A 27,648-nucleotide genomic window follows, 5' to 3' on the forward strand; every position below is an offset into this window, starting at 1 on the left:
GTTGATTGAAACTGTTTTGTTCCTAAACCAGATTTTGTGTTCAACTGGCTTATTGGTCGCCTGTATTTCCTGTACACAAAGTATTAAAAGATGTAAACCTCATAAAGTGTCTCTGTTGCTTCCTCCTCTGTAACAGCTGTCAATGTTTCTTCATTATTTTCCTGTAGTAAAGAAATAAACAACATTGCTGTTCTACTGTAAACTCATGTAATCTGTGGAGTATTACTCACAACTGCATGTTGGTCTGGCTCAACAGGAGGCTGCACCAGATGCAGTACACCACCACCATCAACTGATAGTATATGAGGTTTATACAGGTCACTATAACTTACAAGGGACCAAATGGCAATTAACAAAACATACCAATCACCTTACACTTCATTGTCATATTGCTCTCAAAGACAACCAAGACTGAGGGAAGGCAAATCAGTAGGAAAATAACATCACTACAAAATAATCCATTATGGTAAAGAGTTTATCAAATGAATGAGTAGCACTGCAAAGGTGACTGTGAAGACAGGATGTATGCAGATCATGTCTTATTTTGAATTTACCCCCTATGTAGGCACTTGTGTCTTGCAGGGTTATTGACTCAGAGGATGTCCCCGCAGAGATGCCTTCGGCCACAGGGCGCCCACTGTTTTGGCTGAGGGCCAACTGCTCAGCCTCTGTGAGTGGTGGTGGTGGAGGACCCCCACCTGTTTTTCGGGCCTCCGCTTTTTTTCTGTTGGCTATAACGGGTCACATTTGAGCATACAGAGTAAGCAAATATGTACTTGTAATGTGCTCAGATAATTTCAATAAGTGCTTACAGAAGGAAAATTAATGTAGCCTCTAACTGCAATTGATTTACATGGGACAAACAGACCAAGCACTATGGCCCATAATACAATTACACCTTACCTGTTTGGACTATATTTTTAGATTTCATTTTTACTTGCTGCCAGAAACGTTTGGGGCCTGTTGGGTTGCACCTGCGCTCACATCACGTCACAAAATAAAATGTATAAAATAAAAAATAAAATATAATAAATAACGTGTTAGATGGGTGGAAATCCCTAGATCAATGTTTAAATTAACACTCACGCATTGACTCTGTCGGCTATGTTTTGCCATGCATGCTCCCTTTCTTTTGCAGCTGGGGCTGTGTTACTTTTTTTCTGCAAAATTTGCATGTTATCGGCATATGCTGCCATCAGAATTTCGGCCTCAAGCGCTGTAAAATACATTGACCGCGCCTTCTTTCCCTCCGTCTCCATGGTGACTCGCTTAATCTGTGCTCCACTAATCAGGGCTTTATGTATCCTCGTGCGCGAGCTTAACTTGGGGTTAAAGCAACTCCGCGTTGATTGAACTAATTGTTATCAGCCTTTCTGAAACCGAATATTCCGAGTTGGACAGTTCGGGGTTACTCAACCCTGAGTATCGTTTTTCACTCTGAGTTTTCTAAACCGGCTTCCTGAAACAGGGCCCTGGACATGACGTCAAAGGTAAACTTCGTAAACAATAAATCCTGGAAAAACAACACTTTTCTTTCCTGTGTGATGTATGTGACCTCTCTGCTGCAGTCTCCGCTGAGTTTAGTTTCACTGTTGTGTGTAAAATAAAAGAGTGATACAGTGGAGAACAGATCTCTACTGAAACCTTTTTATTTTAAATATTAGACCATCTGAAAAGCAGGTTTGAAGCTTTGTTAAGTCAGCATTGATTTTTAATTTGTTGCAGTTTTTTAATTTGTTGCGGTTTTTTAATTTGTTGCATTTTTTTTAATTTGTTGTGGGTTTTTAATTTGATGCAGATTTTTAATTTGTTGCTGTTTTTTTTTTTTTTTTTTTTTTTTAATTTGTTGCGCTTTGCACTTCCCAGCCACCGTAGTTCCACATTAAACCGCGACCGTCGCCAGGTAACTTGGTTCCCCTTCAGCTGTTCCCTATCAGGTGAACAGGCTGTAACTTCAGGGTCAGTCGAGCTGATCGGTGGTGCCTTGAGGAAGACGTCGGCTCGTTATCTGTAAGAGAGGGTTACCAGGCGGAATACTTTGTAAAAAAAAAAATAAAATAAAATAAATAAATAAATTAAATTAAGATAATTTCCTTGTCTGAAGATAATATAATGTTGATACGCATATGCATTTGCACGAGCTGGAGACCTTTTTTTCCCTGAAGTGAAAATGATGAATCTGCGGATTCAACATTTGGAACACGGAGAGTGGAATATGTAAACAAATCTAATCGGTCCAGCCGCCAAAGATATACGGAAGCTCACCTTTTGCAGTAAGTGAGCGGAAAGAGTATTTACTCTTTACTCTTTCTTTGATTTTGGTCATTGATCGCTGACAGGGAGCTTTCCGAAATACTGGGTTTGCAGGTATGATTCCATACATGTGTATAATGTGGTCTGCTCGGACTTTCGAGGAGAAAAAAAAGATTATTTTGATTTAATTTAAAACAAGGACAGTGCTGCCTTTGTCATGTGGGAGTGGCGCAGGTTACCACACTTGTACTTTTTTGTTCACTTTTTTTTATTATAGAAAGTTGTAAAAATAAATACAAATACATTAGCATCATATAATCGGACCATTTCGTTTTCATAGCCTGTAAGTTAATTCAGGGACATTTAATTTCGTCACCGAATTCCTGCTGGACTTTCTCTTTTGATTTGGACGTCACGAAATACTGAATTAAGCTTTAAATAATTACGTTTTTTTTTAAATAATCCAGATGCTGCACATCTAAAAAAAGACACATTTATGTAAAAACACATTTCCATAGAAATCTGTTTTAATGTAACTGCAAATGAAAGTGAAACTAAGATGAAGCCTGTTCTGCTTCGAAGATGACGGAGTACACAAAGGAAAGCAACAGGTCTTTTTTCGAGCAGTACATTCTGAATAAAATGAACGGAACTATTGCATAATTGGGTTAAAAGATTTGATGGATCCACCCTGTTATACGTCTTTATTCGGACCGGACCATGTTGTTCACTTCTTAATGTAAAACAGTGACGTCACCTGATTTGTCCTTATGATATCATTACAGTTAGTGGGAACAGGAATACAGTTTAAGTAGTTTATCCATAGCATAGAAGAAAATTATAATAAATAATAAGTATTAAGTGTCTGTCTGTATTCTTTTTTTTTTCCAGACCTGTAGGATGCTTAATCCTTGCTTTGATGTCTTCAGTGTTTTGTACACTTGTATTGTCCTTGGTCTGATATCCTTGTGTCAAGGTAAATTATCCAGTCATTCATTTATATAAATAAAAGATAAATTGTAGATTCATGTTTTGATGCATGCTCAATCATCCAGGTAAGAAAATCCTAAATGTCCAGATGAACAGAATCAACCGTATGTTTACATACAGAAATGAATATTTAAATTTATGTATGATTAAGGGACCATCTCGAGTGTCCACTGTATAAAAATAATCAGTGACTACCATACTGGACAGCCAGACACTGGCCATCTCATAATAGTTTAACTGTACATATCAATAGCACACACCTTCCAAAAACTCATATAATGACATGCTGGGAAAAAAAAAAGGTTTGCAGGCTGGAAAAACTGACACTGTTTGACTTAAGTATATTTATACAGGTGTTTAGCCAGTATTAAACTTTTGATATAGTTGCTTGGCTTCATGAGTGAATGTGTTAAATCATTTGTAATATTGATACAATAGATAATGATTTGCAAATTACATAAAACACATATTTTATTTATTATTGAACAAAAGAAAGATTCCATCCATCCTCTGCTTATGTAACTAATGCTCACTGGGTGGCTGCAGCCTGTCCCAACTACCATAGGGCTCGAGGCAGGGTACACCCCGGACAGGTTGCCAGTTTGTCAAAGGGCTAACACAAAAAGACAGACAACCACTACAAAAAACATTATTTATTTTTAAGCCCTTACCATTTTATGAAAAATATTAGCACATTTTGAATTTGAAAGGTAATCCTGGAAAAGTAAGTATTACTAAAAAGAAACAACTGGAGGAACACTTTGCATTTAACATTAACTGGCAATTAACTGGCAATAGGACAGTACATGACTGGGTCTAAGTCATTTTAAGAAAAAATGGACACCGTGTTCTGGACCATCTTGTTATCTCTGATTGTACAGGGCTACATTAGTGCCTATAGAATTGGCATCTTGCACATCTTGGAAAAGCATCATCAGTGGTTAAAGGTAAATACAGGTCTTATGCTCCAATCTAGATGACATGTTTTTCAGGGAAGGCCTTACATATTTTATCAAGATAATAGAAAACCACATCTTTTACAACAGCACTGCTTCATAGTAGAATAGAATATAAGTTCTTAACTGACTTGCCTGCAGTTCAGACTTTTCACCAGTTAAAAACATTTTGCACATTATAAAATGCAAAATCCAACAAAGATGATAGAAGACTGCTAAGTACCTAAAATCCTTTATCAGTCAAGAATGAGACAACATTCTCACCCAAAAGTCCAGCAACTGGTCTCCTCAGATTCCAGATGTTTACAGCTCTGCTACACAGTGGTGAACATGGCCCTATCCCAACATGTTTGAGACGTGTTGCTGTCATCACATACTTAATATTTTTCTTATAATGGTATATTTACACAGCTAAGGCATTTATATATTTTTTCTGGTTTCTACTGTGATGAATTTTTTTTGTTTAATTTTTCTGTGTATGTACATTGACAGCAATTTCTCCAGATTCTCTGAATCTTTTTATAATATCATGTACTGTACATGATAAGATATTCTAAGTCTCCACAATTTTACGTTGTAAAACATTATCCTACAATTGTTCCACAATTTGTAGACAGTCCTTTTACAGATTGTTGAACTGCACATCTTTACTTTTGAGATACTCTGCCACACTGCGATGCTCTTTTTATACACAGTTATGTTACTGACTTGTTGCCAACCAATCTAATTACTTGAAAAATGTTCTTCCAGATGTTCTTTCTTTTTAATATCACTTACATTTCCAGCCTTTTGTTTCCTTGGTCCTGTTTTTTCGTGTGGCGTGGCCAAACCTTCCACCTGCCCTCCTCTTTTTTCGTCCCCTCGTCTCCTTTCAGACGCCGGTTCTGCCCTATCTTTTCTTCTTTATGTTTCTTCTCTTTTTCTTGTACTCTCTTTCTTTTTTTCCCCTCTCTTGTTGTCTTTCTTCTTGTATCTTTCTTCGTTTGGTCCCCCTCCCTGCATTTGTTTACTTTCTTTTCCTTCCTTTCTTCCTCCGGCCATTGCCACCGCCTTTTTGGTACGGTCTGCTCCCCCTGTTTGTGCCACCCCTGTTGGTCGTCTCGCGCGCTCGCCTCTATGCTGACTTTTGCTCCCCTCGGCCCGTCAGCCCCCTTGTGGGCGTGGCGCCTTCCTCCGTTTCCGACTTTCCTCTGGTTGCCCACCCCGCACTTTTCGTGTCGCCTCTCTTTCTCTATCCTTTCGTCCATCTCGTTCCCTGTCCCCGCCTGCTCTTCGTCTGTCCTACCCCGTATTCTCCACCGACTACCTCTCTCGCCCCCGTCCCGCTTCCCCGCCCCCCGCCCTGTTGCTCGTCTTGCCGGTGTCCTTCATCCTCCCCGTTGCTGCCCTCTCTCCCCGCTCTCTGCTCCTTCCCCCACCCCCACCCCCCTAGTCTCTGTTCCGTCGCCTCCGGGTCCTGCTTTACCCCGCATGCACCCCCCTATCTACGGCCATCTTGCTATACTGCGCCCTACCACCCGTTGTGCGCTCTGCCTTTCCCCTCTCTGGTGCATTGCCGTTGCCCTCCTCTGTCTCATCTCTCCTCCTCCCTTACTCGCTCCTTAGCGCCCTCTACTTTATCCATCGCTCTGTGCGTTTGTGTGTCTGTTGACCCACTGGCCCACCCACCGTTCACCATCCTCCTATCCTGTCTCGCGCGCTAGCCTCTTTGTCCTGTACGCCTGTACACCCGCTTTCAATACCCTCCCCTGTCGTCTTGTCCGTCGCTGGTCCCCCCCCCCGGCCTCCTCTGCGAGCGCGACCGTTGCCTGGGCTGCATTTTGGTTTTGTGAGCGCCCTGTCTCTGCTGTATCCCCTTCTTTAGTACCTGTCTCAACGGGGCTTTTTTCGTCCGATCCTGCTTCGGCCTGTGCCTATCTATACTATCTCTATCTTTTCTGTGCCGACGTTTGTGCCGTTTCTCTCCCTGTCGCACCTCATGTCTTTTTCCCTGCCGTTTGCAGACCGTCCCCTGCTGACATGGCCGGCTCGCGTCTCATGTTTCGCCGCGTCTTTCTCATCCTCTTCGCTGACTCACCTCGTTTGCCGGACCGCTCTGCCTAGGTGTGTCCCATCTGTCTCTGCTGGTTTTCTGATTTCCCGTTTGCTCTCGCCACTGATATCTCCACAATGCTCTCACGCCATCCCGGCCCTTGTCCTCTGCAAGGAAGTCCACCTCCCCCCCTGCCTCCCCTTGTGCGAGCATAGCGACAAGCCCTCCCCGACCCTGCATCCTTGTCGCCTGGTTCCCTTCCCTGCATGCTGCCTTTTCTCCCTGCCCCCACCTAGTTACTCCCCCCCTTGCTGCCCACCCTTCTCTCTTTACACGCGCTTCCCCGACGCATCAGCCGTCCCCCTGTCCCCATATCCGACTGCCCGCTTCTCAACCCTGAGCGTCTGCATGTCGGCGTCCCCGCCGATATCCCTTTCCTCGTGTTGTGCTCGTGACCTGTTTTTGTACCTTATCATGAACCTGACACTCAGCGCCAATTCCGCCTCCCTCCCATGTTTCCTCGTCCTCTTGAGTCGAGTTTAATACGCCCACGTGGATTGTTTACTCGACCACCAAGCGTATATCCAGTCTGTCTCTCTATTGGTGAGTTATATTACACTTATTCTTTGTACGGGCAATACGCAATTTCACTAATTAACATCAAAAATGTATGCATGTTAAAGAGTTATTTACATATAAAAATTAGTAAGGGTTAAATAATATAAGAGTGTATGGGCTAAATGTGTGAATAGTCGTCTTTTAGGGTGCGTAAGCCCCACTTTTGACACAAAATGTGGACTACACCTGTGCCCGACGGGTCTCACATTCACACACTGATAGAGGCTACAGTTGTAGCCACCGCTGCCCTGGGGCAGGACTGACAGACGCGAGGCTGCCATATCGCGCCATCGGCCCCCCTCTGGCCCTCCCCAGTGGGAGGTAGGTGAGTGTCTTGCCCCAAGGACACAACACCGAGACAAACAGAGCTGGGGCTCCGAACCGGCCAACCCTTCGATTACAAATTCACATTTTATAACAGCACATCTTTGTATGAATAAGTGACTCAAAATATTGTAATTTAATTGTGATATTATAATGTTGTTTCAACTGTGGTTTAAATTTCATTAAAGTTTCACCTTGACTAGCAAAGTGAAAACAGAATTATGGCAGTTGAATTTGAATCATGTTAATATCTGCTATTTACATAAGATTACCCCATACAGTACTATGTGACTGTTTCGGGTTAAAACTAAAGTTAGGATCCTTAGAGAAAAAGAAAAAAGAAAAGCAAACAGACAGTATTAAGTATGGTTTCTTTTGGTCTTTAAATAAAAATCAGAGGTATTTTACACAGTACTTCACAATACTTGGTAAACTGATAGTAAGCCTATGGAAAAACTGTGGAAACCCTGGTCGTAACCTGTGGAGCTTGTGGTCCAAATACAGCGTGACTCTTCAGCTTTTTTTAAGGCATGTGTATTTTGTGTTTGCTGCAATCTTTTACTTAGTTACTAAATGAAACCTTCTTCTCTTCAGGTCAGTCAGAGGTTATTGGTCCTCTTCATCCAGTAGTGGCTTGGATTGGTGATGACATCATTTTGCCATGTAACCTGGACCCTGTTATGGATGCTTTGGACATGGCTGTGGAGTGGGCGAGACCTGACCTAAACCCCAGATTTGTCTTCGTGTGGCGTGACAGTGTGGAACTGGAGTCTAAAAAACATCCGTCCTACACAAACAGAACGTCTCTGTTCACAGACGAACTGAAGAATGGAAACATGTCACTGAAAATCTCCAAAGTCAAACTGTCTGATGAGGGAACGTACAGATGTTTTTTTCCAGAGTTAAATAAAGACACTACAGTTCAGCTTGTTGTTGGTAAGTGAGCATATTATGGTTTCAAATGGATTTTATGTTTAAAATAGTTGATCTTTCATTAAATTCCTTTCATTTTCCTCACTGTAGTGTTTAATCCCAGACACCGTTCACAACTCACAGAATTGTAAGCCTGATTGTTTCATATCAACATCTACAGAAAATGCCTCAGCCAATGTTTTTTTTTTCATACACCCAGATGTTTAGCAAGGCTAGACATCTTCCACCGAATAACTGAACAAATTCCAGGCGGCTTTATCTTAAGGATAAAGTAATTCAACACTAATGATCCGTACCCATTATCCACAGCACATCTATTATCTATATATATATATCTACATCTACACCTGTCACTGTCACTATCCGTCTCTAGTAAAATCTTGTACAGTCCATTGAAAAATGTCAACTAGCGAAGAAGAAGAAAAGAAAAACAACAAATTATATGGAAATCCAGCTTTTAGTTGCTGAGATGTACTCTTTTTCAGGTGCTGTAGTAGTACAGTTTTTGTATTATTATCATCATCATCATCAATTTAATGTCAGAACTCTCATCACAATCCATCAGCTATAATGTGAATAACAATAAGCGAGACAAACCGTTCTCTTTTTCAGGTGCTGCCTCTTCACCTGCTGCAGAGATTAACAGCACCATCAGCAGCAGGGTGGTGTTACAGTGTGAGTCGGCAGGCTGGTATCCAGAGCCTGAGCTGCTGTGGTTGGAGGGTGAGGGAAACCTCCTCTCTGCTGGACCTACAGAGACCCTCAGAGGTCCTGATGACCTCTATACTGTCAGCAGCAGAGTGACTGTGGAGAAGAGACACAGCAACAACATCACCTGCAGAGTCCAACAGAGGAACACCAACCAGAGCAGAGAGACACACATACATGTTCCAGGTACATTTAATGTTTATATAATTATTATATAATATATTATTATTATATTATTATTATTATATTATTAAGGTGAATAAGAGGAAGACAAGTCTAACAGTGAAAAATTCAAAAACAGGACGTAGTAAAATCAGCCAAAAGAATGGGGAAAAAGAGTTACGTTTTGAGTTATTACTAACAATGAACATGTTGTAATTTTATTCCAGATGATTTCTTCATTATCATCAGTCCTTCCAGTCCTCCCAGTAATCCAACTAGTAATCCAAACATCGCTGTTGTCACAGTCATCAGTGTTGCTGTTGTCCTCGTTCTGATTGTTGCTGTTTTCTTTTTATGGAAACGGAGACGAGACAAATTCAGTGAGTCACATTTTTGTGTGAATAATGAATGTTTTAGCCTCTTAAAGTAATATGATTTTTTCTTTGTATATCAAGAGTTTATTTTTTGTCCTTTTGAGCTGATATTGTGTGTGTTGGTTCTGTTATTATTTATGAGGTCAGGTGTTTAGGATTTTAAAGGAATCTATTTGCACAATAATCACTAAACTGTAGAATTGTTTTTTTAACCTTAGAATGGGAGAACTGCTGTATCTGCTGTAGTGCATTTGTTCCTATAGTGACACGTTCAGCTAAAGAAAACATTAAACATATGAAAGAGGAGGGTTTTCAGTCAGTCAGTAACCAAAACGTTTAAAAAACTAACTGAATTAAAGAGCACCAAACCAACAACACCAGCAAAACCAAAAATACTCCACTATGAACAAACCGATATTCACTCTGTATGTGATCTTTTCATTTTTACCACTTTTAGAGTCTCTTACATATGACTGTGTAGATGTAGGGTCACTGTTAGTTGTTTCCATCCCTGAGTTTTGTCAGTCTGGCTGAGGCAGACTGTATGTAGTAAGGAGTGGACCCAAAATGCAGACACCAATGAACGTGAAACAAAACTTGATATAAACAAAGTGAGCCGTTTAATATGGCTGAAGGAAAAATACTAAGGCAAATACAGACGAGACTAAACAAACAACCTAAACCAGGGAAACTAAAAATACAAAGTTACCTGGGACATGAACCGTGGAACATTGAAACCTAGAAGCATAGCATGGAAAACAACAGACAACCTGACAAAGACTGAATGAGAAAACACAGACTAAAGACAAAAGGAGGCTGCGATAGACTAGCGACCTGTCCAGGGTGTACCCCGCCTCTCGCCCTATGACAGCAGGATAGGCTCCAGCGCCCCCTGCGACCCTGAAAAGGATAGCGAATGGATGGATGGATGGATGGATATATATATATATATTACAGCAGTGAGCTTGAACTCTAGGTCAAAGATTCGAATTGCAGTTATTTATATTTCCTATCAAATATTGTTTGTTTAACCCTTTAAGACCTACCATAGAACCAAGTCCGCCAGAGCTTATATTATATTTTTACATGCTGTGGAGCCATTTTTGGGAGCATTTCAAGTTGCTATACATCAATACAACCATTATAGCCCAGATTTTAATAATATGTATTCATTAAGTGCATAGTAATTACATAAATTGCAAAAAAGTGCAATAAACTACAAAAAAATTGAAAATCGTTTTTGCTTTTTTAACATATATTTCTACTTGGAGAAATTTAAGAGGCTTATCCCTCAAAACTGTAAATACAAAAAAGTTGCACAAAATAGTTTCCCACCACAGGAAATTTATTTTGAGTGTCTTCATAGTTTTATTTTTGAAATACACCAATTTTTATACACTGCAGGAAAAACGAAAATAAATATTATACTGCAAATTTGCAAAAAAGCAGCATATGCATCAAAATAAACTATTTCCAGCAGTGCAATATGAGTCCTAAGCATCCCAGAAACGACACAGAAAGTCATAAAGTCAAAGATAACTTTTAAAAAGACCAGTATAGGCCCTGAGGCCCTGATGGTAAAAAAGACTACATTTCCGCGAAAATGACGTCACTTCCGGTTTCGGGCAGGTAATGGCGGAAATGCAAAAGTTCGCGCTGACGTCTATTCCAACGTAGGAAGTGTTATGAACAGCTGATCGGATCGGTACAGCGTGTTTCTGGAATATTATGTTTTTGTTCCTGCAAGCGCTTTTTATGCAGTTTTTGCAAAGCTTTATGTGGAAGGAAACCGTGACCTAGGACAAGCTGATGGCATAAGATGTAAGTACAACTCCTCCGGTTTCATATGCAAAAAAAATTTTTGCGCTAGCTTACGTGGTTGCAGAGCTACCGGGATTTAAAAATAGTTACGCAAAACAGAGCGTGCCCGCTCCGATCGGCTGTAAAGGGTTAATATGTTGGCATTACTAAATTTGGCTCAATGCCAACATGTATGTATAAAAAAGAAATGTACGAGCTGTGAAAACTGTTTCTGATAAAATGAAGAGTAGACTGATATATTAAATATTTCTTTATTGGGTGAGAAAATCAGACCATGTCATAACTGCTTTAAGTCATACAGAATAGATATCAGAGCCTTAAACAGGCTGACTTCTGCTAAATGGGTCAAACTGGGCAGAAAGTACACAAACACATAACATCCTTATAGAATATGATGTAACACTATAGATCAACTTACCTCAGAATATATAAAGCATATAAACAATTACAGCAATGTGACACAACAAACACAGCAGTGCTACTAATCCAAAATACTCAAAGCTTCATAGAACTGAAACAAACATTTATTTTTAGCTCCATTCTGCTGCTGATACATACTTTAGGTTTCTGAACATTAAACTTGTTGCTGCCTTTCATAGTGTGTAACTTGAAGGCCCTGAGTACTTTCTCCCACACTGAAAACACTGGGATGATAAAATTATTTGAACATTACCTAATAAGACTGATTCAGGACAGACAATTAGTGATTTTAAACTTTCCTAGCAGTCCTTCACAAACAGGGAACAGTCTGTCTATTCTCTCCATCTGTCAGCTGCTGGTGGCTCTTCCTCCTCCTCCTCTTCCTCACACACTGCTGAGTTTGTCCTGGTGGATCATCAGGGGTGCAAAGCCTCACAGATGATGTGCAGCAGTGGGTCCCTCAGTCTGTCCTCACTCTGGACACTTGCAGTTGTCACACATGGAAATCAAATGTGTGATAAGCTGCAGGATTCAAACACAAGTGTAACTTATAAACACATGTTCATACTTTTATTACACAATCAGAGAGAAAGAAACAGAGAGCGAGTGCAGGACAGACAGACAGGTGACAGTCTCAGGTGTATACACTGCTACAAACAGGAGGATTTAGTGTTTGTGTTATTACGAGTGCTAAACAAGAAGAGTTCCCAGATGGTACAGTGGACACATGTGTGACTCCTGTGATTAAAGCATCTTTCTTTCAGCTTAACGAATGAACCGTCAGCTCGTTCAAACACACGTTAAAGTCCGTTTGGCTCGACACCACCGAACAGAGGCAGCAATATAACATAGCTAACATTAACAGTGCAGTGAATCCTGCTTGTGGCGTCATATTCAGTACTGCAAACCGAGCAGCATCACTGACTTTCAGCTTGTTGTGTTTGTGGATATATGACTGACTTTAATTATCCACAAAATCATCACAATCTCTGTAAGATTAAGGTCGACTATATATATATATTTAGAAGTAGAGGCTTTAAAACCAAGTTAGTACAAACATCGCTAATGTCACATAACTTTGCCGACATGTGGCCAACAGCAATGTTTTAATATTCTGCGTTATTAAACATTCGCACATAAATAAGTGACATCATATTCAGTACTTACTTTTGACAGTTCACTCTTCGGCCGCTCTGCTTCTGCCGTATTTTGGGGCAAAATTCTCCACACCCACCGCCGCGCTATGAATTGTGGGATATATGGGACCACGAAGCGTGCACCGGACCACGCTTGATATTTGGGGAAATCTACAGCGCATTTGGAGTATGCATTTGAAGTACACTTCGAATTGGGACAGCTGTCGTCGTGTGGCGGTGACGTAATCGCACTCAAAATGCGTACTTCAAGCGTGCGGTCTCTTAATTGGAACACATAGAACACAGGACCTCTTCAAAATAAAACAGGAAACATAATGAAACGCAGACATGACAACCTGAACTTGACAACAAAAGACATGCAGACATGAAACACATAAATGACAAGGGAAACTTAACAGGGGTTAAAAACACAAGGGGAAACTAATAAACAAATGAACGTAGAAAACCCAATGAACTTAAACATAAACCATAAACATCAAAATAAACTCAAACTCAAAACGCTGGGTCAAAAGACCCAGGATCATGACAAGTTTGTACAAGGGTTCACTTGGGTCCAAACATAAATGTGCCATTAGCAAACAGGAAGTTCTTTTTAGGCATCTGCATGCTCTCTGTTTTTATAGCTACTCGTATTTTGTAGTAAATTCACATGTGCACGTGGAAAACAAGGAAGGTAAAAAGAGCAAGAAGAGATAAATACATATTAATCTGCTGCGTCTGTGTATCTGCCAGCTTATGTGCAATCCACAATCTCACCACTAGATGAAAATCACACACACAGCCAGTGGCGGCTGGCCCATAGGGGGCGCTCGGGCTCCGCCCCCCCAAATGTGGAGGAGTAAAAATATATATTTTTAAAAAATTCATCAATGATAGTTTTACTATGTGTGTGCCCATATACAGCCAGGCGTATTTTAACATTTTCACCAGCTGACTCATTAAAGTTCAACCAACAAACGGTGTTTTTCTTCTTCTGGGGCGCTCGTCAAAGCGCCCTTGATATGCAGCGAAATAGCCTATCATTAAATGGTTGCCAGGGGAAAATAATAAATATTTGACCTATCAGCGTCGCTGAATTAAATGGTTTGGGGGCGCTTAAAATTGCGCCCCTGCAGAAAACGCGCGAAGATTTGCTGTTCTAGAATTTTACCTCAGTCAGTAGCCTAAGTGAGCTATAAGGTCAGAGAGAGACGATGGCAGCGGTATTGTTAACGGTTGAGGCACAGCCTCCCCCAAATTCGGTTAGATCGCTTCTAACCTACCCTTTTGCCAGAAGGACAATGGCAGAAAAACTGCAAGTTAAAGAGTTGGGACCTGACAAGCCCGAAATTCAACTAACCCAGGCAACGAAGGAGAAGTCAAAAGCATACAACAGGTATCACTGTATGAGTTAATCACCTAGCAACAAATTAAAATTGTGTTGTTTGATGTACTCATTAAATGGGTCATTTTAGTCGATATCATAAAAATTGCCCCCCCTGAGATTTTTTTCAGGAGCCGCCACTGCACACAGCTATTCGAGTGATGCAATCTATAAAACTGTTTTTTTAACAGTCTTTTAAATTTAGATTTCTCCATTTTTTGTGTCTTTACAAACAGTAACAAGACCTGAACAAATATTTCATACTTCCTCAGCTTCTCTCTTCTTTCTACACACAGAAAACCAGAGGTTAAATGAGGAGGAGGGACCTGAACAGATGAGGCAGAAAAAGATCAACTATGAAAGTGACAACAGTGGATTCCAGGTCGTGGTGGAAGAAGGAGAAAGTGAGCCGCTCTTAACAGCAATAGAAAAAGAGAACGATGTTCATAAAGACAAAAGAGAATCACAAGATCAGTTTAAACTAGAAACAGAGCAAAATATTGAAGTGGAGAGACCAGAAGAAGAAAGCAACTGTCTATCTGTTATTACTGAAACAGTATCTCAGTTTACAACAGAACAAAAACCACATGAAGAAGAGGAGGCAACAGGAAGAGAAGTGGAAACTGAGAGGAGTGAAGGTGAAGGAGACAAGACAATAGAACGAGTTAAAGAAGACTCAGATCTTCAGCCATCACTATTTACAGGAGAGCAGCCAGAGTTAGAAAAAGAAGCAGAGATCTTTCATTTCCACAGAGAAACAGACACACAACAAGAAAGACCAACAGAGAGTGATGTGGGCATAAAACAGTCAGATGCTGAGAAGAAGAAAACAAAGAGAACAAATAAACAAGAGAAAAAGAAAAAAGAAACACAGAAGAAGAAACAAAAGAAGAACCAGAGAGAAGAACTGGAGGTAAAACTGCAGAGAGAGGAAAACCAGAGGAAGCTTCAATCAGAGACAAAAACAGAACCAGAGAAAGATGAGACAGAGATCAACGCACAGACAGATAAGACCAAACAGCATGATTTAGAAAGCAAGAAACAAGACAAGAGTGAAGGAGAGGCTCAGGAGAAACATTCAGACAAGAAACAGGAGGAAGACACAGGTCAGAAAGACAACATGGGTCCAACATTCAGCAACATTACAGAGAGGACAGATCTCAAAAACCAGGAGAAAATACCAGAGGGACTCAAAGAGCAGCAAGTGTTGTTGAAAGAAGAAAAATCACTCAATTCTGCTTCACTGTTTACTGATCAGCAAACAAAGACAGACAAAAAGACACAACAAGCACAGCTCACAGGGGAGAGACAGACAGTGAGTGATGTGAAGGAGAAGCAATCAAATGTTATGAAAAAGATCCGAAAGAAAGAGACTTTGATTACAGAACAACAGAAGCAACAGAAGAATCAGAGAGAAAGAAGCTTCAATCAGAGAAGGAAGCTTCAATCAGAGACAAAAACAGAACCAGAGAAAGATGAGACAGAGATCAAGACACAGACCGACACAGACAGACAACATTGTTTAGAAAGCATCAAACAAGACAAGAGTGAGGGAGAGACTCAAGAAAAATCTTCACAGGGAAACAAGTTGGACACCGTGGGAACAACAGACTGGAAACATCAGGAAGAGACGAGTGAGAAAGACAACACGAGTCCACAAGTCAGCAACAATGTTACAGATAGGACACATCTCAAAACAAAGCGAGACTTATCAGGAGAGGAAAACCAGATGAAGCTTCAATCACAGACACGAACAGAAGAAGAGAGAGACACAGAGCTCCTGAAACAGAAAGATCAACACCACCAGTCTGCTTTGACAGGAATCCAAACACCAAGAAGTGACATACAATCTGAGGATGAAACAGACAAAGAGGACAACCAAAGGAATGAGAGGATAGCAGAGCCACAGAGGAGTGTGGAAGATAACATGATTTCACCAGGCAGCAGCAAAGTTATAGCTTTTCAAAGAAAAACAGAAAACCAAGAAAAACAACCAGAGAGAGAATCTGAGAAGAGCCAAGAAGGAAGCAGAGAGCAGCCAGAGAAACTGAGAAGAACAGAGAGTAGAAGAGCTCAGGGAGAGATGGTGAATATCAGCACTGATGAAACACAGAGGAAGGATGAGGAAAAAGAAAAACTACAACTCTACAAGGCAACTATGAAGCAACAACAGGACATAAGTCATAAAATACTCAGAGAGCAGCCACAGGAATTTGTCAGTGTCACAGAGAGAAAAGCTGAGTGTCTGGGAGGACTGATGGAGGAGGAGCCATTAGAGGCTGACCAAACAAGCAACGGTGATCGAAAGAATATGAAGAGACAAAAATTCAAACCAGAGAGAGAACTGCATGAGGTCCGACAGCTGACCACCAGGAAGGCAAAAAATCAGAGCAAAAACAGAACATGGATCAGGAAGAATTCCACAATCCTAAAAGAGAAACTGGAAGAAGAAAAAAAATCTGATCAGAAAAATCTGATGGATGTTAATCCAGAGCCAGTGGTTGATGATCCAAATGCAATAGTAAAACATGTAACACTGCGTCAGATATTTCATTCAGAAATTAATAAGAAAGAAGAAATGGAGCCAATGGATCATCAGTAATTAGTTGACTTTCAATAATTGAAAGAAAAATTAGGATAAATGTTTTTTTTTGTACACTTTTTTTTATTTGCTGTAATGTAGTTTATCATCCCAAAGTATGGATCCACTTTACACAAAGTTGTAAAAGTGTAAAACGTTTGTTACTCGACAAATATTGATATATAGGGATCTGTAGGATGTCTGTGTTTGATTAGTGACCTCTTATTCACATGTTGACTTGATATGGTAAATCAGTTTTCACACACCACAGAAATTACAGTTTGAACTTAGAATTAATTATTCAAAATTACTTTGAGTGTACTGCTGTACTGAATGTCCATCATGTTTGAAAATAATCATGTTTTTATATTTTTATACAGTACTTAATTTGCATGTCAGAATTTGCCTCCTTTATTTTAAAATATTTTCATATGTCCTGCTTCATTTGTGAAAGTGGCATGGCCCTACACATGATAGTGCAGTTCTGCTTGTTTGCCAGTGTTCCAAAATGAAATAATTCTGTGACTTCTTAATGAGATCCATTTAAATTATTTGAAAACTTAAGTGACCCCGTGACCTTTTATCTAGTTTCATCAGGTTAAAATTTAAATACATTTATTTGTACTTAAATTTTGTAACCACATGGGTGAAATAGCATCTGCCTTAGTCTCATTGCAGTGAATACTCTTGTAATGTCCTAAACTAATAAATATAAATCTGCAAAAAATCATCATATTATCATTATTATCATCATATTAGCACTGCTTTCACTTTATTAGGATATTTGATATTTCCCTTTGAGTTACACTGTCACCTCCACTAATCATACTGTCCCAAATAAGGTTTTCTTGGGGAAGACATTGAATTTAAATTGAATGTGGTGGTGAGAGGAGAATAGGGCTTTGGAGTTGATGTCACACTGCAATGTATTGTGGGAGTGCGGCGCCATTTTCCGGTTCCACAAATCCAAACAAACACACCGTGTTGGAACGACAACGACAAGAAACATGCTTAAAAGCAGCTCAAAAGAAAACGGACGGTATAGAGACCGATTGCGTCCACAGGCGAAGCAACGGTACTTGAAAAAAATAGAGTGCATCGCAAATCTGGACCCATATGAAATGCGGCCGTGGAGTAAAGACCCAGATGACGTACCGCCACTGTCCTACCCCGATATCTTCACGTATCTTGTTTATGGAGTAAGTGCTTACATTGCGAACCAGTTTCGTAATTACAAGTCACTGGAGGCGCACATCCAACTTACAAACGGCTGGGTGCAAGATTTGGCTATTTTCAAGCCGCCAAACTGTGAGTACGTTGTCATTCATACCAAGGTAAGTCAGCTGGAGTGCATCGAGTGAAATAGCCATTGTCAAATCAAATCAAATCACTTTTATTGTGACATCACATGTGCAGGTACACTGGTACAGTACATGCGAGTGAAATTCTTGTGTGCGAGCTTAACGAGCAACAGAGGTGTGCAAAAATACAATAACGTAAAACAAGCAAAATATAAGAATGGCTAAATCTGAAAGTAATAAATATATGTACAATATATAATAGTATATGCATTACTGGATGTGTATACTAAATATGTTTTTCTACGTGTGTGTGTGTGTGTGTGTGTGTACACATATTTTACAAATTAAATAGAGTAAACAATAAATAAAATATATAAAATATACAGAGTTGAGACATGTGCAAAACAGTGGCATTACTGTACAGTATGGAGTGCATAATGTTGAAGTTCCAGTAGTGAAGGTGAGGTGTCTATGAAGTGTTCAGCAGTCTGATGGCCTGGTGGAAGAAGCTGTCTCTCAGTCTGCTGGTACGGGACCGGATGCTGCAGAACCTCCTTCCTGATGGAAGTAGTCTGAACAGTTTATGGCTGGGGTGACTGGAGTCCTTGATGATCCTCCCCGCTTTCCTCAGGCACCGCTTCCTGTAGATGTCCTGGAGGGAGGGAAGCGGTGCCTCCAATTATCCGTTCAGAGCACCGCACTACTCGCTGGAGAGCTTTGCAGTTGTAGGCGGTCCTGTTGCCGTACCAGGTGGTGATGCATCCAGTGAGGATGCTCTCAATGGCACAGTGATAGAAGGTCCTGAGGATGCGGGGGCTCATGCCGAATCTTTTCAGTCTCCTGAGAAAGAAGAGGCGCTGCTGCGCCTTCTTCACTGTTTTGTTTGTGTGTACTGACCACGTAAGATCCTCAGCCAGATGTACTCCAAGGAACCGGAAGCTGCTCACTCTCTCCACAGCAGCGCCGTTGATGGTGATGGGGGTGTGTACTTCTCTGCACCTCCGGAAGTCCACTATCAACTCCTTTGTCTTTGCGACGTTGAGGGTGAAATGGTTGTCTTGACACCAGTGGGTCAGGGCGCTGACCTCCTCCCTGTAAGCTGTCTCATCACTGTTGGTGATAAGACCCACCACTGTAGTGTCGTCCGCAAACTTCACAATGATGTTGGAGTTGTTAGTGGCCGTGCAGTCGTAGGTGTAGAGTGAGTACAGGAGAGGGCTCAGTACACACCCCTGTGGAGCACCAGTGTTCAGTGTGATGGGGGATGAGGTGATGCTGCCCAGTCTGACCACTTGGCGTCTGTCAGACAGGAAGTTAAGGATCCAGCTGCAGAGGGAGCTGCTCAGTCCTAGATCCTGCAGTTTCCTGTCCAGCTTCGAGGGAACGATGGTATTGAATGCTGAGCTGTAATCTACAAACAGCATTCTCACACACATGTCTTTCTTCTCCAGGTGTGACAGGGCAGTATGTAGTGTCTGTCCACCCCCCACCATAATTAATGTTATACATTTATCATTGAACTGCTAAAATATCGTTATCATATTATGTGGCCATAATTGTAAAGTAGATGCAAACTAACAGATTTATAACCGGGCAAATTATTACTTAATGTCAATTTGTGTCCTCCCTGTCTTATTTCATTTATTGTCTTTACATCAACCTTGTCCTTGTATGTTCCAGATACTGCACTCCCAAAGAATGAATGAATCTGCATTACTGCCATGGGTAATTGTAAGCACCACGGGGAAGGTCGACGCCGCACACTGCACCTGTATGGCCGAAGTTGCGGAGACCTGCACCAATGTCGCTGCACTTCTGTTTAAAGTGGAGGAAACAGTGCGGATCCGTGGCACAAAGACTGTCACAGATGAACCAGCCTACCGGGTTTTGCTGGGGAACACAAACTAGATACAGCCAGAGGTTGGCCATAACATTGACTTTACATCTTCAGCAGCACAAAAAAAGACTCTTGATGAAAATATAAACGGACCGTCTGTGGTAAAAGGCAGAAGAAGCCATCCTTCAAAAAGAAAGATTCCTTCTGCTACGTTTGAGGAGTTGTCACCAGTGTTAGACACACTTCAAAAACACAATAAAGCAGTGTGTTTGTCTGGATTGGAGAAATACTACACATCACACACTGTACAGTCATTCACATTACCACTGTCTCTGGCGTGTTTGCACAACACTGGTGCACAGTCTTACCGAGCTACAACTGCACTGTGTAAAGTACGTAAATGCAGCAAAAGTTACTGAAGAACAGGCAGAAGCTATTGAGGTACGCACAAGACTACAACACAAGAGCCCTCAATGGTATGTGTGACGTGCTGGGAGAATCACAGCTTCAATGATGCACACTGTGTTTGCCACCACTGTACAAAAACCCACCATTACTGTGGTTAATCGTGTTTGCTACCCTGTTAACTGTCTATAATGTGCAAACAACTTAGATACAGGAGCATGAACAGGACGCTCGACACGCCTACACCCAGAAAATGTCAGCGTGTCACAAAAACCTACAGGTCCGTATGTGTGGTTTTCTTGTTAACACGGCTTTTCCTGTAGTAGGAGCATCTCCTGATGGACTAACCACGTGTGAATATTGTGGGAAGGGCTGCCTGGAAATTAAAAGTCCATTTAAATACAGATCTGACAGCTTTCAGCAAGCATTGGATGCACATTCAAAGACTTCTGCCCAGAGGCGGAGCCAGACATTTGAAACACCCGGGGCTTAGCCCAAAAGGGTAGTATGCATGTGGGATTTTTTTGGGTTTTTTTTTTTTTTTTCTCTGTTTTGAGTTGTTCAAAAAAGAATGACTTCATATAGGGAAAAATATATATCACATATGCAGGACAGCTTAGACTAGTTTTTTAATTAAGCAGCAAGGCAGAACAAGGTCAGGGCTGTATCAAGACATGAGGACTAAACCCCAATTCAACCAGACCCAGAACTGATCCAGAATTAAAACAGGACTACAACAGTTCAAAATCAGGACTACTTAGGATTTAACCAAGACAGAACCACAATCAGAACTAGATGATAGTAGCACTAAAAATTATCATAGACCTGCACTACACTTATTTTTTAATTCTACCAAAGTACAATATTTAGATTGAGAAAAGTTTATATAATTATTTAGCCTTGTTGTGCAAACAAGCCTGCATAACTTAATAAATATAGAATTTGAAAAATAACAAACCTAAAAAGAAACACTAGGTACAAGATACATGAGGACCTGTGATACGGTGATACTTTTGGTAAACGACCATTTGACTAATATGTGTGTCTCACCTGCTCTTGTTCCACCTCTGTTCCATCTCTCTCCCTCTTTGTGCTGACAATCATCAAATATACAGTTGAAACCAGATATTTACAAACTCTTCAGATAAAAACACTTTTTTAATTGTAACATCAAATCAGACTAAATGTTTATTTTTTTTAGATTGATAAATATAAAAAACATATTTGTTAACTTTAAGAGTAAAGAGAGAAACTATCTGTATTTCTTAATTGTAAATGGCACCAAATTGTATTCAAAATTGAGCCACATTTATGGAGCTCCACAATTCTTTTCCTGGTGTTTTGGTTGACATCTCTTGATTTTCCCATGTCAAAGAAACAGGCTCTGTGTTTTGCCTTATATGCATCCACAGCTGTGCCACCAATTTACTCACATGGACTCTACTAACCAATCAGAAGCTTCTTCAGCTCAGAATGGAATCGTCTGGAGTTTCTTATTAATTAACAATAAACTTAGTGTATATGTACTCCTACATTTGATGAAAGTGATAAAAAACAGAAAGCTCTGTCTCTCTTTATTCTGACATTTAACTAATTCAAAATATATTTCAATATTTATCTAAAACAAAAGTTTACTCTAAATTGATGTTGTACAGTAAAAATGTTTTATATTTTCTCCCTAAAGTGTATGTAAATATCTGGTTACAAATGTGAATATCCTGCTGTGTACTGAAATCCCTCTTGTTTTGCATAGAAATATACTGAACAACATACAAAGCATAATATATAAAATAACATTTACCTGAGTTTTTTCTTTGAAAGAACCCTCTAATGTCCATTCTTATATTTCAGTACATAACTGAAACCGATTTAGTCGGGGAGGGTAAGAACTGAAAATATGAAATAAACACACGTAAGCTAAGACTCTCTAAAGAAACAGCATTGTTTTTGTTCGGCTTTTCATTTCGCCATTTGTTGATTCACTTGAAGAGCAAGTAACGTAATATTGGTCAAGTGATCAGTTTGATATCAATCTTTCGTGATGCACCGTCATATTTACATTATTTGTACGGTACGAATGATTTGCTTTGGTACCTGGTCAAACTTAAGCTCTCCTTAGTATGGCTGGCTCCGTCTCTCCAACAGCGCACTCACAGGCGGCAGCTGCCCCGCCCCCTCGCTCAGTCACTTAGTGCCTGAGCTTGGATCATACCAATATCAGGGGGGATTCACGCACAGTCGTAAATTCCCACAGTGTGCACTATGTGCTTCGAATATTGTGTGTACTTTTTGCTTTATACAGTTGTCAGCCAGGCATCTAACTATGAAAAAATTACACTCCCAAAGACCCCGGGCTTCTGACAAAACAACCCGGGCTTAAGCCCAGTAAGCCACCCCCACGCTCTGCCCCTGCTTCTGCCTCGAGTCAACACCAAATGGACTAAACTTGAAGAAGACACACCACTTTTACTCACAAGTGCAAACACAGGTCTTTGTGGCCAACGCAAAGCACTGTGACCTCGTGGTATGGACACAAAAAGACATGGCAGTTGTACGCATCTTCCCTGATGTGCACTTCTGGGAATCGCGTTTAAAGAAAGCTCAGGAGTTCTTTCAGAAGGTGTGCCTTCCTGAACTAGTAGGAAAACATTTCTCCATGCGAAATGCAGCCCCGAGTGGTCACAACGTTTTTCTTTCTGGTGTCTAGTTTTTTGTCAGAAGTGCATTGAAATATGTATAACTTGATTTCAACACTGCAGGACCTACCATGTAACAATTGTCAAAGTGTAAAATAAAGAGTCAAATGCAGTTATTTGTCGTTATCTGGCTTTTATTATAACATCATTTTAGTGAAACAAAGAGTTGTTTCAAACAAACAAAGAGCGATGATAAACTGTCGATTATAGTGTACAGATACAGAAATGGTTACATAACGTAATGTCAGTGTGTTCAGACAATTACACATAAAAAAAAGGTTTTCCTAGTACTATGTCTTCAGAGACATACTCAAAGTTTTCACAATCATTAATTAACAAGAACAAGTCTCATGTGTGTCTGGTTTCACTACTACACTGGGGCACATGTTAACCAAAACACAACACACACGCACAATTTTATCAAGAAAGGTAACGTCGGCCGGCGGTGCAGCCCCCTCTAGCTTCTGCTCGGTGGCTACTGGGTGACGCCTTGTCTGGGGATCCTCAGCCCTTCCCATAAGAGTGGCACGGATGCCCCTCCGGTGGTCCTCCTTGGGCTCTCGCACTCTGGGGCCTCTGGATGTCTGGGACCTGGATCTCCTCCATGCCTGCTTCATGCCCTGGGGGATGGGGCTATGGCTCTCTACATCCTCTTGCAGACCATTACATGTGGAAACCATTTGAATACAAGCGCGCTGATCCACACAGGTATGCACACGGGTGTTCACTGTTCGTAGACTTAATTACACCTGTCTTGGCTGCTACTTCAAAGCACATTGTGCGCTGTCTGTCCTGCGTGCTGCACAACAACATTGAATATTTAGTATTTACTGCTGTTTACACTTAGCTAGATTAATGCGATGGTGTTGTGTTTAGTATGTTGCTTTGTTTTTTTTGCTTGTTTTCTATCCTTTTTCTCTCAACAGGTGATCCAGGAGATTTTTTTCTCCCCCCCTTTCTCACTGTCCCTCTCCCCTTCTGTTTTTCTTTCCCTTCCTCTTTTTTCTCCCTTTCCTATCCCTCATTCATGTCTGTCCCGTCTGTAACAACTGAAAATAAAATAAAATAAATAATAAAAACAAAGGTCGATCAAATGGACCAATACGGCAATGCCACAATGATCCATTTGGCAAAATAAATCCATTGGGTATCCTTGTTGGTCTTCAGACAACAATTCTGACGGCTAAAGAACCAAATGGGACAGGCAAAAAAAAAAAAAAAGGTAACGTCTTCACCAACGTCATGGAAGAAGAGAACGGATTGGCATGGTGGTGTGTAGCATTTTGAACTTGTTGCGCAAACTGCCAATTACTCGCTCGACATGGATTCTCAGGTGTGCAATGGCTCGTGTATTTTCAATGTCCTTGGCATCTAGTTGACAGAAGCCCCTTGTAAATGCTGGGATCTTAACCACCGCACACATCATTCCCACTGCATCACTGTCAGCCAAAACTACATCCCCTGCTAACAGCTTGTTAAGTATGCCACATTGCTCTGTGATGTGTTTATCTGATGCACGGCCCCCCCACCCCTTAGAAATGAATGAAACTGCACCTTGTGGAGTAATCCCGATCAGGTATTTCATGGTGTGTGTACCCTTGTAGTGCGAGTGCGTTTGAGCACGAGCCTTTAAATTAGATGGTCGTTCTGTACGAATTTCAAAACAGTCAACAATGATGGCTACCCAATTTCCAAAAGTTTCCGTAAATTGTGGAGGCATTGTTGCTTGCAAACAGTGCCTCTCTGGCCAGTGTACCAATACTCCTAAGCGGGCATACGAAACATCAATTGTATCAGCAAAGACAGAAGACAAAGTTTTGTGGGAGACATTGAATAGAGATGCAAAGATGCTGGACAGGAAGATCGAGTCTAAGACGCATAAGTGTGAGTAAAAGCATTTGGAAATGCGACAGTTTCTTTGATGCTGGTAGGAAAGCTTTTACGTTGTCGAGCACGGACATAAAAATAGCAACACAAGTAAGACCAGTGTAATATTTCACTTTTTCTGTGTCACCTGTTGTGGATAGGCGTAGCTTTGGGTCACGTGGTGTCGGTAATAAAAATAGTGATTGCTATATCACCTGTTCACGTCCCGAGGGAATTTTTTGTGAATGAGTGGGCGATGGGGGAAGTCGACTTTTGCTGACCGCTCAAGCTTAGAATGTTTTTGATCGCTGTTTTTCTACGGATTTTAAGGATTTGATAACAACTAAAGAAGTTTTTAAGCTGGAACTTTGACTTACGTTTTGAACAACGGGCGCGTCAACATTATTCCCCTATTCAGCTGCTCGGCGACTCAAAGGCTTGACAGTCGCCAATATCACCCTTTAAATAGTTGTCATTCATCTCTGTCTTGTCCAACAGTGATTTAAGCTTTCTGTTCTCCTCCAGCAGCCGGTTTATTTCTGCTCTGCTCTGTACAAAGCGCACACAATCATTTGTCGGTCTTTGATCTTCTGTCTGTATCTCTCTCAGATCACCATTTTCTACATTTGCACCCACTACCTCTGCCTCTACATGTCCAACACAAATCCAGCCCTCAGCCAAAGTGACAGGGTTGTTATGGTGTTGCTCTTCTGCCGTAACTTCTGCTGAGGCCTCACCTTCACACTCTTCTGCTCCACTATGAAAGCCTGTCCAACGCAAAGAGTGCAAACACACAAGGGAATTTTTAAACAGTTTACACATTAAGGCCGTATGAAACCTCCAAAATGTATGTGTTGATTGCCGGACACTAAGAGCAACTTTTAAAATGAGGGATTGTGGTTGGGGTTGGAGGTGGGGTTGTTGTTTACCTCCAACTAGTGCTTTTTGGTTGTTGCTGTTGCGTTTGCCGTCTGTGACGGTCTGAATGTGATGTTCGGATTTCGGAGTACCCCATGTGTAACGTTGGTACCCAGTCTGGATTTGTTTGATCCATTTCATAGGCAGGCTTCCCTACAGATGTGCGAAAGAATTAGCGAATCGTTACATAGCACGTATGTCTACACAGTCACTCAATTCTATGTTTGTTCACAATTTCTATAACCTCTGACAGCCACAACGATAATATTACTGAGCTATAAAGAGTGATATGCACATATATAGAACTTACCAGAGTGAAAATGTCTTGAGCACACCAACAGATATCTGGAGATGGAAGCGAACTGGATATCAGCTCGTCTCACGGCTGCTATCCAGGCTAGATGCCTGGAGATATATATATATATATATATATATATATATATATATATATATATATATATAACACCCAGCACGCCCCTGCGGGCGGTTTATCCTTCAAGCTCGGGTCCTCTACCAGAGGCCTGGGAGCTTGAGGGTCCTGTGCAGTATCTTAGCTGTTCCCAGGACTGCGCTCTTCTGGACAGAGATCTCCGATGTTATTCCCGGGATCTGCTGGAGCCACTCGCCTAGCTTGGGAGTCACCGCACCTAGTGCTCCGATTACCACGGGGACCACCGTTACCTTCACCCTCCACATCCTCTCGAGCTCTTCTCTGAGCCCTTGGTATTTCTCCAGCTTCTCGTGTTCCTTCTTCCTGATATTGCTGTCATTCGGAACCGCTACATCGATCACTACGGCCGTCTTCTTCTGTTTGTCTACCACCACTATGTCCGGTTGGTTAGCCAAGACCATTTTGTCCGTCTGTATCTGGAAGTCCCACAGGATCTTAGCTCGGTCATTCTCCACCACCCTTGGGGGCATCTCCCATTTTGACCTCGGGACTTCCAGGTTATACTTGGCACAGATGTTCCTGTACACTATGCCGGCCACTTGGTTATGGTGTTCCATGTATGCCTTGCCTGCTAGCATCTTGCACCTTGCTGTTATGTGCTGGATTGTCTCTGGGGCATCTTTACACAGCCTGCACCTGGGGTCTTGCCTGGTGTGATAGACCCCAGCCTCTATGGATCTTGTACTCAAAGCTTGTTCTTGTGCTGCCATGATTAGTGCCTCTGTGCTGTCTTTCAGTCCAGCTTTGTCCAGCCACTGGTAGGATTTCTGGATATCAGCCACCTCCTCTATCTGCCGGTGGTACATACCGTGCAGGGGCCTGTCCTTCCATGATGGTTCCTCGTCTCCCTCCTCTTTCTTGGGTTTCTGCTGCCTGAGGTATTCACTGAGCACTCGGTCAGTTGGGGCCATCTTCCCTATGTATTCTTGGATGTTCGTTGTCTCATCCTGGACTGTGGTGCTGACACTCACGAGTCCCCGGCCCCCTTCCTTCCACTTAGCGTACAGCCTCAGGGTGCTGGATTTGGGGTGAAACCCTCCATGCATGGTAAGGAGCTTTCTTGTCTTTATGTCAGTGGCTTCTATCTCCTCCTTTGGCCAGCCTATTACCCCAGCAGGGTACCTGATCACGGGCAGGGCGTACGTGTTGATGGCCCGGATCTTGTTCTTACCATTCAGCTGACTCCTCAGGACTTGCCTGACCCTCTGCAGGTACTTGGTGGTTGCAGCCTTTCTAGCGGCCTCTTCATGGTTCCCATTCGCCTGCGGGATCCCCAGGTACTTGTAACTGTCCTCTATGTCTGCAATGTTGCCTTCTGGTAGTTCAATCCCCTCAGTTCTGACTACCTTCCCTCTCTTTGTTACCATCCGACTACACTTCTCCAGTCCGAACGACATTCCAATGTCATTGCTGTATAGCCTGGTAGTGTGGATCAGTGAATCGATGTCTCATTCACTCTTGGCATACAGCTTGATGTCATCC

General features: G+C 41.5%; 2 protein-coding genes across 2 annotated transcripts; one reads left to right on the forward strand and one right to left on the reverse strand.

Moving 5' to 3' along the window:
- Positions 1-1,939: 1,939 nt before the first annotated feature.
- LOC120746828 (trichohyalin-like) lies at positions 1,940-17,371 on the forward strand. The gene is made up of 6 exons (XM_040052327.1): positions 1,940-2,367; positions 3,145-3,229; positions 7,768-8,109; positions 8,719-9,000; positions 9,204-9,356; positions 14,408-17,371. Exons 2-6 carry the CDS (start codon positions 3,154-3,156, stop codon positions 16,711-16,713), a joined length of 3,159 nt encoding a protein of 1,052 aa, XP_039908261.1. The 5' UTR covers positions 1,940-2,367; positions 3,145-3,153; the 3' UTR covers positions 16,714-17,371.
- A 7,005-nt stretch (positions 17,372-24,376) lies between these two features.
- LOC120746843 lies at positions 24,377-25,956 on the reverse strand. The gene is made up of 3 exons (XM_040052349.1): positions 25,727-25,956; positions 25,256-25,564; positions 24,377-24,945 (listed from the first exon to the last, which is right to left on the reverse strand). The coding sequence occupies exons 1-3, from the start codon at positions 25,854-25,856 to the stop codon at positions 24,725-24,727; spliced, it is 660 nt and encodes a 219-aa protein (XP_039908283.1). The 5' UTR covers positions 25,857-25,956; the 3' UTR covers positions 24,377-24,724.
- Positions 25,957-27,648: the final 1,692 nt, after the last annotated feature.

The sequence above is a fragment of the Simochromis diagramma genome, unplaced genomic scaffold (assembly GCF_900408965.1).
Source record: "Simochromis diagramma unplaced genomic scaffold, fSimDia1.1 OVJJ01000365.1, whole genome shotgun sequence".
In the NCBI taxonomy this organism is placed as follows: Eukaryota; Metazoa; Chordata; class Actinopteri; order Cichliformes; family Cichlidae; genus Simochromis; species Simochromis diagramma.

Excerpts from the sequence above, each read along its gene's own strand:
- LOC120746828 (XM_040052327.1), top strand. The coding sequence starts at position 3,154 with ATGCTTAATCCTTGCTTTGATGTCTTCAGTGTTTTGTACACTTGTATT. Across the intron at positions 8,110-8,718 it reads TACAGTTCAGCTTGTTGTTG|GTGCTGCCTCTTCACCTGCT; the intron begins GTAAGTGAGCAT and ends TCTCTTTTTCAG. Across the intron at positions 9,357-14,407 it reads ACGGAGACGAGACAAATTCA|AAAACCAGAGGTTAAATGAG; the intron begins GTGAGTCACATT and ends TTCTACACACAG.
- LOC120746843 (XM_040052349.1), bottom strand. The coding sequence starts at position 25,856 with ATGAAATGGATCAAACAAATCCAGACTGGGTACCAACGTTACACATGG. Across the intron at positions 25,565-25,726 it reads CCAAAAAGCACTAGTTGGAG|GCTTTCATAGTGGAGCAGAA; the intron begins GTAAACAACAAC and ends TGCGTTGGACAG. Across the intron at positions 24,946-25,255 it reads GAATGACAACTATTTAAAGG|GTGACACAGAAAAAGTGAAA; the intron begins GTGATATTGGCG and ends TATCCACAACAG.